We start from the raw sequence: 16596 nt of genomic DNA on the forward strand, positions 1-16596 counted from the left end.
TAGCAATAAAAACTGGTACTTTTAGTTCCTCTCCTAACTTGTTCAAAGGTAAACTCGTCCTTCATCTTCCATGCCCTTTAGCTCTGAACACCAAGCGAGGTGCTCAGTGCTGGCCGGGCCTGTTTTACAGCCCTGCCTGTGTGCAGGTGCTTCACGCTGCCTCCGGGATCTGCCCGGTTTCTGCCCCTATTCCCGGTTCCCTCCCGGTTCCTTTCCCTTTTCCCGATCCCCTCCCTGCTCCTGCCCCCATTCCCGATCCCCTCCCGGTTCCTGTCCTAATCCCCAGTTCTCTCCCTGCTCCTGCCCCCATTCCCGGTTCCCTCCCTGCTCCTGCCCCCATTCCCGGTTCCCTCCCTGCTCCTGCCCCCATTCCCGGTTCCCTCCCTGCTCCTGCCCCAATTCCCGGGTCCTGCCCCCATTCCCGGTTCCCTCCCTGCTCCTGCCCTCATTCCCGTTTCCCTCCCGGTTCCTGCCCCAAGTTCCCGGTTCCCTCCCTGCTCCTGCCCCCATTCCCCGTTCCTGCCCCATTCCTGGTTCCCTCCCGGTTCCTGCCCTCATTCCCGGTTCCCTCCCGGTTCCCACCCCTCACCCGCGGCGGGGGCGGCTCCCTCGCCCCGGGCCGCGGTCATGTGACCGGTCCAAGATGGCTGCCGGGGAGCGGCGCGCCGCGCCCGCCGCGGGAAAGGAGGAAGACTTTGAGATTATCGACAAAAAACAGCTCCCTGACGCGGCCGAGCTGAGGAACGAGGAGAAGGCGAAACCGGAGGAAGCGCGGTGGTCTGCTCCCATCTTGTCTCTGGCCAGGAAAGCCTCGGAAAACTTGGCGCTGGGCTATGGCAGCGCCCTGAAGTCCGCGTCGCTGGTGGGGTTGGTGTCCAAGCCCGGCAGCAGTGACAGCCCGGCAAAGACAAGTACGGCTCCGCTTCTTTAGTAAACTCGCTTTTGTGGTGCGCAAATGAGTTCGCTCCCGTAAGTGCTGCTGGGTCGTGTCAGTGGTGCATGGGTGTTACTTTGAATTCTTTTTTTTAAGACGCTGCAGTTTTGTATTGAAGTAAAAATAAACAAGCGACACAGATGTAGAACTTAAGAAATGCATAATAACCAGAAGAAACCTAAACTGTTACATTCGGAGAAATTTAGTTTTGTTTTATTTGCTGCTTTTTCTCCTTCTCCTTAAAGCTCCAGCAGCCTGGCTGCACTGAGGGATCTCTCAAAATTCCATATCCTCCCTCGAGTGCTGCTGGTTCCGGGAAGGAATCTCTGTATCTTTTATGTCAGACACTAGACAAACAAAGTTAAAATACAGATTTGTTTTAAGTTACTTTTTAACTACACTAAAAATGCCTTCAGTTTAACAACAGCTTGCTTTGTTCAACATTGGATCTAGCAGTCCTACAGGTTTGTGGAACTTAGATCTCTTAGAACTGAATTTAAATTACTTTAGTTGAATCATACGGAAAATAAATCTCAGCAATATTCATAATGTGGAAAACAAAAAACAAACAAATCCATTCAAATGCAGCAGAAATTGGGCCTGGACTCTACTCCAGAGTCTCAAACTGGTGGTTAATTGTTCTGGAGCACTGGAGCTCAGCTTTGCTCTGTTTGCTGCTGACCTTTTTGTTTTTAATGGTACTGAGTGTTCAAAGGGAAGTTCCATGGAGTTGAGTTGGGACAATATGGGGCAATCTTACTGCTGATGGACTTCTGCATTTTTTGTGAAAATTCTTCAATGTTGCGTAGTCAGAGTTGAAGATTAATTGTCCTGAAAAAATAGACTCTTTTCTTTTCCTGCATCTCAGAGTCTCACACCAAATTTATTGCAGGTTTGTTTCCCAAGTGTTCATCTTGTACACCTGGGATCTAACCTGATAAAGTGCAGAATATCCCAGTTTCTTTGCTTTTGGAATAATGCTGTGGACAGATGTAATTGAAAACAACATACAGCATTTGGCAAAGGGCAGGGAATAAATTATTCTCTTACCTGAAATGAAGCTCCCACATTTAAAGGAACTTTTACCATAATCTTTCAGCTTCTTCCTTGTCAAGGAAGGGAATACACCACGACCTTCCCATGTTGTTCAAAAGATTTGGATAATATGTTGATAAGATTTTGGAAAATTCTGTATGAAAAATCAGTTAATAACTTGTATATAAAATGTGAACAGGCACTAAGGCACCTGTTCTACCTGTTCAATATTATATATTTAAAGCAGGTATGTTTAAGAAATAAGCCAAGGCCTGCAAGACCACTTGTGGAAAATTTGGAGTTTGTTGCCCTGCTATAATCTTTTTCCAGAGATTTTATAACCTTTATCTGCTACTTCAGATCTGTTGATCACATGTTCTAAATGCCTAAACTCCATCCTAAAACCAGTGTCTGCCACTTGCAGAGAGGCCAGAAGGTTCAAATCTAAAGAAAACGAATCAAGAAAGACTTGCAGTCCTAAAGACCCAGGGATGGAGAACTGTGAGCTTTCCTTTGTGCTTCAGTGTTTTCTGACTTCAAAGTGTGCTGAATAATTACAGTAAACAAGGCATGTGGCTTTAAAAAGATGTTGAAACAAATCTCTTGAGTTGAATAAGATACAAAACTATGTGACTGCATTCTTAAAGATTGCAGCATCACATCTGTGATCTTTTGCACTGAAGTAATCTGTTTTCTGATCTTTGATGCTTGGCTTTGGTAGTGTGTCTAATACCTGTTTGTTTTGCATGTACCAACCTGCACAGTTTTGCAAAGGATGCACTTGACTGTGTAAATTTGCAACAGTGTAAAAATATTGTTCAAGTAATTATTTAACTTAATGCAAACCAATATTAAGACACTTCTTAGTTCATAAAGAGTTTCGTTCATGGTATTTTAGTATTTTATTTTATGTAATTGTGTATCGAGCAAGGTGTAGAGGCAAACTATTTCTGGTAAGTAAAAATTCAAATTCTAAAAACCATCAAAATGGTTAGCATTGCTTTGAAACACCCCAAAAAGCTCACTGGTTTTCTGTTTGTGCAGCTTTTATTCTGTTCCTAATGTGTAACCTGATAATATTGAGATCAAAATTCTAAATATTATCATGCTTTTAATCCTCAGCCTTATATCAATACATTTTAAACAGTTTTGAGAGGCATCCATTGGCTATAGACAATCTACAGTATGCTCCTTATATAGATATGTATATATATATAATATAGAGTATATTAATTATTTACTATATATACTATTGTATATAGTATATATACTATGAACTATAGATTAGCCTGCAGAGATGACAGCATTTTGTGTGTATTGTGGTTATTAAGTCAGTTAGGTTAGAATGACTCTGTTTTCCCTCTTCTGACACAAGGAGGAGTTTTGCTCATTTTTAACCCTAAATTAACACTGTGTGCACAAATAGGAAAACGCCTTTGCACAATCTTAAAAGCATTGTTAACCATCTCGAGTGGAATTGACACAGGGCTGGGGCTTCTGCCACTGCTATTTCTACAGAGTGTGGCTGTGTGTGACCCACAGGTGACAGCAAGACTGTCCTACTGCAACAGCAGTGGCTTAAAAAATTATTTTGGTGGCTACTGGTCTGTGGTTGGCAGCTTCTTTCAGAGCCTATAGGTGCCTTAAGAAGCAAAGGAGCTGGTCCTGGTCCCACTTTCCCTGTTGTCCCAAAACAGGTTCTTTCACTTGGTCTGCAAGAGGCCAATCCATGCACAGAGTGGAAGGATTTGATTTATTTATGGTTTTGCACAGAAAGGGGACTGGGTGGCAAATCCACAAAGCTAGCACGACTACCAAAACTTTTTATTTTTTTAGGATTAGGAATTAATGTTCATTGGCTACAAATTCCCTAGTTCTCTGATTAATTACTGTTCTGTTGTCTGTTGGTCAGTGATACCCTCACTTCTCACACTCATTAGTCCACATGCTCAGTCTGTCTGTTCTTTTGGGTCAGTGAGTTTCTTGGGTTGGTGGTCACGATCTGCCCCTGCCAGAATTACCTTCTACCCAGTCTGAGCTGATTGAGCACAGTTGCTGCATTGGCTTTATGAGTTTCTTCCTTATCTTATGGATTCTGCCAAATGTCATAAAATCATATGAATATGTTGGGTTGGAAGGGACCCACTAGGATCATTGAGTCCAACTACAGGACCATCCTCAAGTCACACCACTGAAATGTTGTACAAATGCCCTTGAGCTCTGTCAGGCTTGGTGCTGTTTTCACTTCCACGAGGAGTGACCAACCACCCTCTGGGTGAAGAACCTTTTCCTGATCTCAGCCTTAACCTCCCCTGACTCAGCTTTAGGCTATCCTAAAAATTCTGCCTGAAATTCTGCATCCTTTGAGTCCACTAGCAGTGCTACATCCTTTTATTAACTTCCCCTAGGCATGAGGTCACTGAAGGTGTCCAACCCTAAACCTGAACAAGACAATTCTACCAACCAGTGATTCGCCTTTGTAATATTGCCTGGAAAGGCTGACCAGAAACAGAGACTAGACAGAGCTAAAAGGATAAAGTAGGTATTTATTGAAAGGATACACTTTGGGCAGTGCAGGAGCCAGGCCGGGGCTACACCCAAATCAAATCCAGCATGAATCCTGGTCAGGAGTTTTTACACTTTTATAAGTCTTGGTTCATCTACTTATTGGAGTCGGTTGTCCAACCACAGTCCCAGGCTTGTCCCCTTTCCCTCACCCTTGTTTATGCTTTTTGGGTACCAGCTGTCCTTGATTCTCTAGCTAGAAAGGAGTTGTTTTGTCTAATTACCCTATGAAGAGACCTTACTAACACCTAATATGAAGTTTAAAAGTTACACACTAAGCAGCAGAGATTCTGAAAAATATAAAAGCTAAACCCCAAGGCATCAGTAACACCTGGGCGTCACTTTCAGCTTGCTCATTAGCTGATGTTTCACGGCTCAAATCACCCTTATCGTATTTTAGGCTTGAAATTATACAAAGATCGAAAAACATCCTTTCTTCAGCAATTCTGTACGTATTCCACGTTTTGCAGCGCGCCCCGGCCGGGCCGAGCCCGCCCCGCGCCCCTCACAGCGCTCTAAGATGGCGGCCGACCCGCCCCCGGCCCCGCGCGCGCTGTCGCCGCGGTAACGCGGCGGGTCCGGCTCAGCCCGCGGCTCCCTCAGCCCGCGGCTCCCTCAGCCCGCGGCGCCCCCGGCCCGGCCCGCCGCTCAGGTACGGACCCACGGCCGGGGCTGGGGCCGTGTTCCTCCCGCGGCGCTGAGGGGGGGTTCACCCAGCTCGCCCTGCCGCAGGATGGAGGCCCAGCGGGGGCACCGCGGCGAGGGGGCTTTAAAAGCTGCGCAGCGTTTCCCTGCAGATTCTCCCCAGGTACTCGGTGTTGGGCAGGCCTCGCCTCGAGTGCTGAGATCAGTTCGGGGCCCCTCATTGAGGAAGGGCATTGAGGGGCTGCAGCGGGCCCAGAGAGCAGAGCTGGGGAAGGTTCTGGAGCACAAATCCTATAAGGAGTGGCTGAGGGAGGAGAGGGTGTTTAGTCTGGAGAAAAGGAGGCTCAGGGGTGGCCTTATCACTCTCTAAAAATCCCTGACAGGAGGCTGGAGCCAGGTGGGAGTCAGTCTCTTCTCCCAGGCAACCAGTGATAGGACAACAGGAGGTAAACTTACACTGCACCAGGAGAGATTTAGGTTGGACATTAGGAAGTATTTTTTTCACAGAAAAGTGATCGATTTACGTTGGAATGGGCAACCCAGGAAAGTGGTGGAGTCACTGTCCCCAGAGCTGTTTAAAGAAAAGCTGGATCTGGTACTCAGTGCTCTGGCCTAGTTTAGTCATCCATTGGACTCGATGATCTCAGAGGTCTTTTCCAGCCTGATTGATTCTGTGACTGTAAAGCAGCTTTCCTTTCCCCCCTCATGTGCCCCCAGGTGCACGGTGTCACACCATGGAGGAGCGTGCCAACCTCATGAACATGATGAAGCTCAGCATCAAAATCCTCATCCAGTCAGCCCTGAGCCTGGGCCGGACCTTGGACTCCGACTTCCCACCCCTGCAGCAGTTCTTCGTGGTGCTGGAGCACTGCCTCAAGCACGGGCTCAAAGGTGGGCACTGCCTGCCAGGCAGGTCAAGGAGTCTCTGTCCTGTCCTGCTGTGGCTCCAGCTTGACTTCTGAATGACATTAATTCTGTAAACATACCATGCTAACAAGGAATACAGATATAACTATGTGGTTACCTTTGTACACCTTTGTATTTTCTGCCTCCTAAACTGTCAGATATTTTTAATGCTCCCTTTCCACACACATGTTAAAAAGACAAAGTAACAAAGTAAATTTTGTCTAAAATTCAAGAGGTGGAAGTCTGTCATTTTTCCTCACAAATCTCTCTGTATGCTCCCTTTAGTGAAGAAGACTTTTATTGGACAAAACAAATCGTTTTTTGGTCCTTTGGAACTAGTGGAAAAACTTTGTCCTGAAGCATCAGATATAGCAACTAGTGTTAAAAATCTGCCAGAGTTGAAGTAAGTTAATTGTTGGAGATGATGCTTTTTGTTCATACTGCTGGGAAAAGGAATCCTTCATGTAGTCTTTTGACTTCCTTAACAAGCTGTTGTTCCCAAAGAAAAAAGTAGGGTGTGTAGAAGGCACTGACTTCTCCAAAAGAAGGAGAATATCTCAAAATATTCAGAGTTTCTGACTCAAACAGTGCTGTCAGATTGAAAATAGCATTTTGAAACTTTTATTACTTTGCTAAAAATAATTAAAGTCCTCACAGATAATTTTTTCCTCTTCTTTCCCCCACTTTCATGACTTTATGTAATTTTGTGTGTGTGCTGATAGTATCTGGTTTGAGTAATTGAGGGTGATTTCAATACAATTTATTTTAATACTAGGATGTATTAATGGTTGGGTTATGATGGTAGTTGACAATATGTATGTTTTTTCAAATTAAGACTTTACAATATGCTTTCCCTGAAGAATGGAATATACTTAAGTGTTCTTGTGTACTGGAGACAGTAGTTAATTTCCCCAGAAATGTGTTGTTGTTTTTAAGTAAATAATATCTTTCCCCTTATATTGTAAACTGAGAATTTTAAATTGCACAAATCTATTTAATAAAACACCTTCATTTTACCAAAACATGCAACTTTCCATTTTAGGACTGCAGTGGGCAGAGGGAGGGCTTGGCTCTATCTAGCACTCATGCAAAAGAAACTGGCAGATTATCTCAAAGTACTCCTGGACCATAAGCATCTGTTAAGGTAACAGCACAGACATGTATTCCTGATTATTCCTGATTCACTGGCACCTCCTGTGGCTCCAGAGTGTCACTAATTGACCAGTTTAAGCTTGTTCTTGCAGCCTGCAGAGGAGCAGGTGATTAATTGTTTTTGCTGTGAAAATACAAAGGAGTTTGCAGAGTTTTCTGAGAGAGTTCTAAATCTTATGCAATAAATGAGTGAGAACTCAGCTGAGTTTTGTAAAGGCTGCATTGTTTATATGATTTCAGTGATGGAAATGCCATTGTAGCTGTTTGATGTGCAGTGATGCCTTATACTGTTTGTTCCAGTGAATTCTATGAACCTGATGCATTGATGATGGAGGAGGAAGGAGCAGTTATTGTGGGTCTGCTGGTTGGACTGAATGTTATTGATGCAAACCTCTGCTTGAAAGGAGAAGACTTGGATTCCCAGGTGAGGATTAAAGCTTAACTAGGATCAGTTGGTATAAGATTCTAGTAGAATTAAGTACATCTATAAATACTTTATTGGGATGGGTCCAGATTTCTTTCCAGCATGGCCTGTATTGAAGCTTGTTGGGTTTCCCTTAGTGAATTAAAAGAAAGTACATAATCAGCAGTTTATGGGAATGCTGTCAAAACCAGTAACTGCAAGGAAACTGGTCACACATAATGTGGTTACTTTGATGCTTTTATGACAAATTCTAGCTTGTATGTTTGCATCAGCTAGGAAGAATACAGGTATTATTTGTCTCTCTAAATTTAAACTTTAAATTTTTATCATTTTCCAAATATACACTAATGCCTGCTTGTAACATAATTGCATTGTAAAGGTGTGTTAATATCTTAAATATATTTTTCAGGTCGGAGTGATTGATTTTTCCTTGTACCTTAAGGAAACACAGGACAGTGATGGCAAACAGTATGTATGGTGAATTAATAATTCTAAATCATTATAGTTTTTGTAGAACAAAAACTCTCAGTCAGACAGTGTGTGGGAGGATGGGAGTGCTGGAGATCTCAAACTATTAATCATCCAAAAAGGAGAACCCAAACCACATTTTGTTACTTAAACAAAAGTAATATCTTCCAGAGACTGAATTTGTGGTGGTTTTAACAACAATTTTGAGAGTTTGAGTTTTGAGCTGGGACCAAATTAAAAGTACACAAAATATTAGATTGTGGTTTTATTTGGTTTTGGAAGAGATGATTTGCCAAGTCACCCATTGCCAACTCACTGCTTTGTTTCTAAGCACAGTTTCAGAAACCCTCTCAACTAAGGAGCTGTCTGTGAGGGAGAGGTCAGTTACAGAGGAAAAAATGTAATTTTAAGTGAAACATTAGATTTGAGACTGCAGTTAGCAGCACAGGTCGGGTCTTCTAAGGTCTTCTAAGACCTGTAGCACACAAAGAGATCTTTATATTTTATGTGCTTCTGTCACTTCAGAGCACTTCTCTGTGGAGCTGCTGAGAAGCAGACAAGCAGCTGCTTCACCTCCCTGGTGCTTCTGATCCAGCTCAGACACAAGTATTTTTATAAGGAAAAGATAAAAGACTTTAGCTCTGTTTGCAGGTCTATGCTGAAAGCCTTAGTACAGAATAACACTTTAGAATGAAGGAGTTTCTTCTCAATAAATAAATTTTTGCTTTTACAACTAGAGATGGAGGGATTACAGCTGTTCTTGACCAGAAGCATTATGTGGAAGAACTGAACCGACATCTAAGGTAGGATTTTCATCTATTCTCATATAAAAAAACTTGTTCTGTTTAGCTTTTCCAGCATGGTTTTGAATATCTCTGCTGCCAGTCTTGTTGATTTTTGTTTGGTATTGAAATGCCTTTTCTGATTATTTCCCAAAAACCTTAGTTTCATTTTGTAATCCTACTGTTCTGCAGGTACATGCAATGCAGAAAGCAAGTGTGTGTAATAGGTTACTTTTTTGAGAGTGATTAACAGAACATTTTAGAGCTATTTTTTTCAAGAGAAACTATTGCAAGTGCATCTGGAAATTCATTCCTTAGAGGAAGAGTCTCTATTCTTCCCCCATAGGTTGCTCAGTGGGAGGAGCAGGCCTCCCTTACCCTCTGGAGCAGGAGAGGTGTTGTGAGTGTGAAAGCTAAGCCAGAACAGGGCTGCCAGCAGAAGGACATGGTCCTCTCAGTGCTTGAGAGTGACAGTTGTTCTTCCTCAGACTTTTCCCCAGCTCACCAAAGTACTTCATTGTTAACAAATGCAAGATGGTAAAAATACTGTTGAGGATGGGAGTAAAAGCTGAACATTGACACTCTATTTATTATTTTTATGCATCTCTCTTCCTTCCCACAGTTGCACAGTTGCAGATCTCCAGAACAAAATAGACTGTTTAGAAAAGACCAATTCAAAACTCCAGGAAGAGGTTTGTATCTGGTCTGTTAAATATTTTTTACAGCTCTTCTCCATCAGAGACAAAAGTCTCTAAGACTGTACCTTACACCTAAAATATTTGAGTAGATACTGGTGAGCTGTGGGGGCTGGACAGACTGACATGGGTTGTTGTGCCACAGATTCGGGGTGGATTTCAGCCTTTTACACTGTGGTGCATTTCTTTGCTGAGTTAATGTTTAATTGATGAGGGTGTGAAGCAGAAGTTGATGGGCAAATGTTGGTGGGTACAGTAATTCTGGCTGACAGTGTGTACAGCTGCAGAAGAGTCGGGTAACTCCTAGGGGCAGCAAAAGGGGAAGTGAACAGTACAGCTGCTGCAGAGACTGAGCTACTGATGCTCCAGAATTGCTCCAGATGCTGCATGATTGCACAGTGATTAAATATAGATCTGTTCTCTTCATACAGCTTGCAGCAGCTACTGACAGAATTGGATCCCTTCAGGAAGAGCAGCAGCAGCTAAAACAGGAGAATGAACTAATTCGTGAACGGAGTGAAAAAAGTGTAGAGGTGGGACATCTATTTAGGTGGATGAGGATCCTTAAAATAAGTGATCTCTTTTGATCAGCTGCAGTGAGTTCTCCCATGCCTATGATGCACTGGAATACTCAGCACAGTTGAGCATGTTGTTATGCAGGTCACTGGGTTTGGGTTTTTTTACACACCCAAAAACACACTTGCAGAAGAACAAAGGAAGAACAAATTCAAAGTATTAGAAGTATGAAAGTAAAAAATGTAAAGTATTAAAGTATTTTATCATTACTTATCTTTGAAATTTCGGCTTATTAATGTTCACCAGGTCATTGATTGTAAAACAGTAGGATTTTACTTGAAGTAGCACATTGAAACACTGTGTTACACACAAGCATTAAAGGGATACTTTAAATACTTTGTGATCTTATGTTCCTTGTAGGTAACAAAAGAAGATACAAAAGTAGAATTGGATACTTACAAGCAGTCACGGCAGGGTCTTGATGAAATGTACAGTGATGTTTGGAAGCAGTTGAAAGAAGAAAAAAAAATCAGGCTGGTAAGGAAACTTAACTATATAAAGTGAAGTGAAAGACACAGGATTCAGCCTACTGTAACATTACAAATACAAGATGACAGCTGTGCAGCTTTTGCAGCTGTTCAGTATTCATAGAGCAATTGCAAGCAAGATGCTGGGCTTTGGTCATTAACAGTGTCTGTAAAATATTGAGAACTGGGGTTTTTGGAATGTTGAAAATAAAAGGTCTCTTTTCAAAAAAACACTGGCATTTTATAGCAGAGACACAGTTTGTGTAAGGGGTTATCTGGGTTTTAACTCTGACCTATGGCTACATAGCAGTAACTAGGAATTCTTTCTGTAAGGAACTAGAGAAAGAGTTGGAGCTACAAATTGGAATGAAAACAGAAATGGAAATTGCCATGAAACTTCTGGAAAAAGATACTCATGAAAAACAAGACACTTTAGTTGCCCTTCGCCAGCAGTTAGAAGAAGTGAAGGCCATTAACTTACAGATGTTTCACAAATCTCAGGTATGTACAGGGGGCTGGTTTTGTGGGGTTTCTCTTGTTTGGTGGGTTGTGGTTTTATGTTTCTTTTTATTCAGTTGAACAAAACTATATGATAGGCATTTCTACAAGGAAATCGTGGTCTGGCAGTGCTCACACAAAATATACAGAGCTTGTTTCCATTAATGAAACAAAAGTTTAACTAGCCTCTCCCTGCATGAAGTAAGAGTTCAGCAAGCCTTACTCTCCCACAGCTGGTGCCAGAAATCCAGAGGGGATTTCTCTCATATTTTATGGCCTATATCTTGATGCCTGTTCAGACTTTACCCAGGTCTTTGCCTCCTTCCCATACACTTGCAAGACAGTGAAACCCCAGTGCTGAGATGTGCCTTTGCTTTTGATTTATTTGGGGCTTTTTTTTGCTTCCTGATTCCATGCCACTGAGTGCAGTTGTTACATTCAAAACATCATTGGTATTCTTATCCTGTCAATTTAATCCAGTTTTGTTTCTTCAGGCTTTTTCTGAAGAGAACATTTTTGGCTTGTAGCTGATCACATAGGTCAAAACTTAAGGTGGTTTGGTTTTCTTTCTGAGGTTGTAACAAAACAATTGGAGCAATGTCTGCTCTGGCATTATCAGCGTTTTGTTTGCACATTCCAGTCAGACCCAGGCATGGCCTTTAGCAAGCTGAACATTCTTTATCTGGTGGCAGACTTTAAACACTGTTCACTATTTCCTACAGAATGCAGAGTGTTCATTACAACAGAAAACAGAAGCAATATCCTCTTTTGAAGGAAAAACAAATGAGATGATGTCCTCTATGAAACGAATGGAGGAGAGGTAATAATTGCAAGATCAGAAAGTCAACATTGAAATCAGTAGAAAGTTTCCAGTATAAACCTTTACAGGATGACCTTCCATATGCCCCATAGATATTTGGGTCTGTGTGCCAGCATGAGCTTTTTATTTTCTCCTCTTCATCCCTCTGTGCTTGCTGTTCTCTTTTCCCAGGTAGACATGCCAGTGACTGACCCACTGGAAAGCCATAGCTCTTTCCATAAGCAGGCTGTTGAAAAACATGTTAACTTCACTTTAAGAACAGGTGTGACTTTGCTTTTGGGGTTTTTTTCAGAAACAGCCGCTTTCAAAATTCTTTTTTTTTTTTTTTTCTCCACTAGCATTTTCAGTTCAAGCTTTTGTAAAGATCCCTGTGGTAACTCTAAAAGACAAGGGTGAGAGGGTGCAGAGGAGGAGTGAATTGGAAGCAAATGTCTGTTCCCTCCCATGTAGGTTGCAGCAGGCAGAGAAGGCCAGGCAGGCAGCAGAGGATCGCTGCAATAAGATGAAGCAGGAGCTGGCTGAGAGGCTCGACTCATGTCGGCAGCAGATGGCCCAGCTGGACAGCAAATGGTATTTAATCTGAGCAGGTGTTTTGATTCCCTTTGCCATTTCTTTAAACATTGTTTTCTACTCTTTTTATGCTCAGGTCTAAGGGCAGGGTGAGTTTGAAATTCTGTTGGCTTCAGCATTGACAGATGTATGCAAGACCCAGAGAAGCACAGCACTTCTGTACAGTGTGCAGTTAGCATGAGGATTCTGACATGTGTTTTCCAGAATGTCTAATTTAGGGCACAGAGTGGCAGCAAAGATCTGCCCATTCCAGCTAGCAATGGAGCTTTCAATTGCTTTTTTAATAAATCAGGAGATAGGTATGGTCATGCTTGTAGGCTAAGCATAGAACTGATTATCATCCAAAGGGACTGGGACTTTTGAAGGGAGTGTGAGTGTGTTCTTAGGGAATGTTAATCCTCTAAACATTTCTAATACTGATAGAAAAAGCTTCTTACTCTTCAGACTTCAGGGTACAGTGTCCCTTTTAAACATGACAGTTTAAACACAGGTAGTGAAATATTTACTCGTGGGGATTGGTTTCTTTGGGGGTCTTTTGGTTGGTTGTTTTTTTTCTAGCCCTTCATTGCAGTTTGTTTTCTATGACCTGAAAATGTTAACATATGTTAAATGTTAACAGTGTTAACACTTTTGACATCTGCTGCCTGTTCTTTGCTTTCCCAGAACACCACTCTAGTTTTGCCCTCTTTTGGACAAGTTTTCTACTTCTCACATTGTTTCCATGCTTAAGTCCTATAGGATATTCTTCTGCTATAGGTTTTTTTTTTTAGAATGAATTATTTTTAAATAGCTCAACTCTGGAAAAGGAGTTAAAATCTGAAAAGGAACAGAGACAAACTTTGCAAAAAGAACTGCACCAAGAGAAGGATGCAACCACTCTGCTTAAAACAGAATTGCAACAGATGGAAGGACTGAAAAAGGTATGCACAGTTTCAAGCATTCAGAACAACTGAATGTGATTTATTTTTTTGAGCATGAACATTCTTGTTAACCTGAAGAGGATTTGCTGCCACGTATAGAGCAGTTTCTGAGGACACAATTGTGCACCTGTATGTGTCTGTGTGCTCATGTGATGGCACATGACTGCTGTGTTCTAGTGATGTTGAAGGATGTTCAAAGCCTGAAAATCTTCCTTCTCTTGGCAAATATGGTTAAATTATTCCATCGTTTGTGCAAAACCTGTTGATAGTTCCCCCATGTAATTTAAAAATTTTTAGAAATAGGGGTATTTGCAAAGGAGCTGATTCTTGTGAACTGCTTGGGTAGTTTGGGAAGACTGATTGAGGTTATAGGTCAAACAGTGCACAAGGGCACAAAAATTTGATCTTGTGCTTGATTTTATAGGAATTGAGAAAACTACAAGATGAGAAGCAGCAGCTGAAGAAGGTCCGTGAGGAGCAGGAACAAGCTCTTCAAGAAATGGGACTTCATCTCAGCCAGTAAGTTCTAAGGAACAGAACTCCTGTAAGTGGCATAAGCTGGAGTATCAGACTAATCCCAAGAACTTTAAATGTCATTTACTTATAAAAATCAATTGATGTGAGAATTTCAGGAGACAATTACTATGTATGAGAAACTAAAGAGCCATGAAATTAAAAGTGAGGGAGGATCTTGTCAGAGTGAGCTGGCTGAGAGGAAATATTAAAGGAAATGTTTAGTTCTTACAGTAGAATTGTGCTTTTCCTACACTGTTCTGTTTATACTGAAAAAGGGGCAGACCCTGAGTTGACAGTTTCTCAGTGTCAGCGAGTGGTTCAGAGGGGTAACAGGGAGCTGGCTGAAGAACTGGGGTTTGGGTTCAGTGGCTCAACACTGGAATGGCAGGGAAAACCAAACACAAGTAAATAAAAAGTCATGCAGGACATATTTTTTTTTTCCAGATCAAAGCTGAAGATGGAAGACATTAAAGAAGTAAATAAAGCACTAAAGGTACTCTTTCATGGATATTTTGACTAAGCACATGAATTTCATTTTGCACCTTCAAATTTCACCCTGGTTATTCTGTTTTAAAAGGTGGCTTTTGAAAAATACCAACAACGCTGGTAAAATGCCTCTAAGTATCTCAGCCTGGTTTTCATTCCACTATTCCAGGGTCATACGTGGCTGAAGGATGATGAAGCAACCCACTGCAAACAATGTAAAAAGGAATTCTCCATCTCAAGAAGGAAGGTAATGTTGTTCAGCAGATTATTTTTAAATAATCCATGTAAAACAAAAGTGGTGCTGTTGCATACCTTGCTAGGAAAGACTGAACCTGTACAATTCCGAATCTTGTTGGCATGATAAATACATAAGGAATAATTTAGCATTTATCATCCAAAAGTACTTTTGCTTCAGTGTTCTCGGTGGAGAGCTGCTGTGGCTGTGTTCAGGTTCCCTTCCCGGCGGAGCAGGCGCTGCTCAGTGCCCGGCCCGCGGGGACCCGGCAGCTGCAGGGAGCCGATCCCAGCGCAGCCTCTCCCTGCGCAGCCGCCCTCCCTCCCTCCCGCCCTGCCTGCCTCCCTCCCTGCCTCCCTGCCTCCCTGCCTGCCTGCCTGCCTCCCTCCCTCCCTCCCTCCCTCCCTGCCTCCCTCCCTCCCTGCCTCCCTGCCTCCCTGCCTGCCTCCCTCCCTGCCTCCCTCCCGCCCTCCCGCCCTCCCTGCCTCCCTCCCGCCCTCCCTCCGCGGCCAGCCCCGCTCCCGCTCCCGCTCCCGCTCCCGGCCGCTCCCGAGGCGGGGCGGGTGCGGCTCCTGGCCGCGGAGGGAGCGCGGCTGCGCTGGGATCGCGCCCTGTGCTCGGCCCTGCCTAGGAGGAAGTGCTGCTGGGAGCGCTGGGCTTGGTGGGAAGCAGAGGCACTCAGTGCACTCGGACGCAGTTCTCAAGGCCTGATTTCTCTCTTCCTGATGCTGTTTTTAGGCAGCTCTGCTCACTCTGACTTTGTTTTTGTAGCACCACTGCAGAAACTGCGGGGACATCTTCTGCAACACTTGTTCCAGTAACGAACTCGCGCTGCCATCGTACCCAAAACCCGTCCGTGTCTGTGATAATTGTCACACATTGCTGCTCCAGCAGTGCTCTAACTCCTCCTAAGGCTCTCCCACCCTTGCCAGAGCCACTTTAACATTGGAAAGTAGCCATTATTTTTTTAATTCTGAATCGCAGGTGTCTTACTCGCAGCAGACTGAACTGGCTGGTCTGATAATTTCCACTGTAAGATCAGTGTAAATTAATTTGTAGGAATTGTGCAAGCTAATGCTTCTCCAACTGAAATAATTAAGAAGCTTATATCAACTGTAATTTGCCCAAAGTTCTATTGAAACTAAGATTCATTTTTTCTGATTTTTATAGATATTTGTATTAAAATTTGTATATGGTATTTCTACATTTATTTGATCCCTGTAGACATCATTGTCGCTCTGTACATGAACTTAATTTCTCTACCTTCACTGTAGGTGCTCCTGTGTGTTCCCCTGGCTCGTGTACAGTTTTGTATTTGCTCTAAGTCAGTCAGAGAGGAAAAGGTCAATTTATGAATTGTCTATAGAAAGCTTTATAAAGAGTGTAAATGAATGTGCCTTCAGTTCACTGCACAGTCAGAAACTGCACATTATACTTGTTCTGGAAGTCGCTGTGACCACAGTGCAGTAGTTACACAATAAAGTCTTTTGCAAAAACTAAAAGCAAGTGAAGTTCTAATTTTTAACACCTGTCAGTCAGATCCTGGAAGGGAATGTTCTTGTCCAGCCACACATATCCAGGGTTTAAATCCAGGGCTTAAACTAAAGGTACCAGACTGTGTCTGGGATACCTGACCAACACTATAGTATGCCCTGGAAGGTGCTGGATGAATCCACTGCTCTACAGCTGGAACTGCTTTCACCCTTTTCCAGAACGAAAGGGCAGCAACTCCCGCTCACTGTGTCCACCCCTGGGGACAGAGGGGAAGCAGCTGCTGCCCCAGCCCCAGGGACACCTGTTCTGCCAGGCCTGGGCTCTGCTGCATTGAGGATCCCAAAGCAGTTTTTGTTCCTGTGCCAGTGCACGGGGCTGTCACCTCACCAGCAGCACGGTGAAGGCAGC

General features: G+C 43.1%; 1 protein-coding gene across 6 annotated transcripts; it reads left to right on the forward strand.

Moving 5' to 3' along the window:
* The first annotated feature begins 427 nt into the window (after positions 1-427).
* On the forward strand, positions 428-16196 carry RUFY1 (RUN and FYVE domain containing 1). Of its 6 annotated transcripts, none has more exons than XM_079319417.1 (19): positions 798-911; positions 2394-2470; positions 5897-6070; positions 6371-6488; positions 7128-7229; positions 7538-7661; positions 8071-8129; positions 8867-8932; positions 9534-9603; positions 10038-10139; positions 10543-10659; positions 10983-11150; positions 11870-11967; positions 12418-12537; positions 13328-13457; positions 13882-13976; positions 14418-14466; positions 14629-14706; positions 15466-16196. In XM_079319417.1, the coding sequence occupies exons 2-19, from the start codon at positions 2461-2463 to the stop codon at positions 15604-15606; spliced, it is 1821 nt and encodes a 606-aa protein (XP_079175543.1). In that variant the 5' UTR covers positions 798-911; positions 2394-2460; the 3' UTR covers positions 15607-16196. The 6 variants fall into 6 exon arrangements, with proteins under 6 accessions (XP_079175541.1, XP_079175544.1, XP_079175543.1 ...); XM_079319416.1 differs by lacking the exon at positions 798-911 and adding an exon at positions 941-969; XM_079319415.1 differs by lacking the exon at positions 2394-2470 and having other exon boundaries at positions 428-911.
* Positions 16197-16596: the final 400 nt, after the last annotated feature.

Source organism: Erithacus rubecula (assembly GCF_903797595.1).
Source record: "Erithacus rubecula genome assembly, chromosome: 16".
Taxonomy (NCBI): domain Eukaryota; kingdom Metazoa; phylum Chordata; class Aves; order Passeriformes; family Muscicapidae; genus Erithacus; species Erithacus rubecula.

Coding starts and splice junctions, on each gene's coding strand:
- RUFY1 (XM_079319415.1), top strand. CDS start 644: ATGGCTGCCGGGGAGCGGCGCGCCGCGCCCGCCGCGGGAAAGGAGGAA. Junction 8,130..8,866: donor CAGGACAGTGATGGCAAACA/GTATGTATGGTG, acceptor TTTTACAACTAG/AGATGGAGGGATTACAGCTG. Junction 10,660..10,982: donor AAGAAAAAAAAATCAGGCTG/GTAAGGAAACTT, acceptor TCTTTCTGTAAG/GAACTAGAGAAAGAGTTGGA.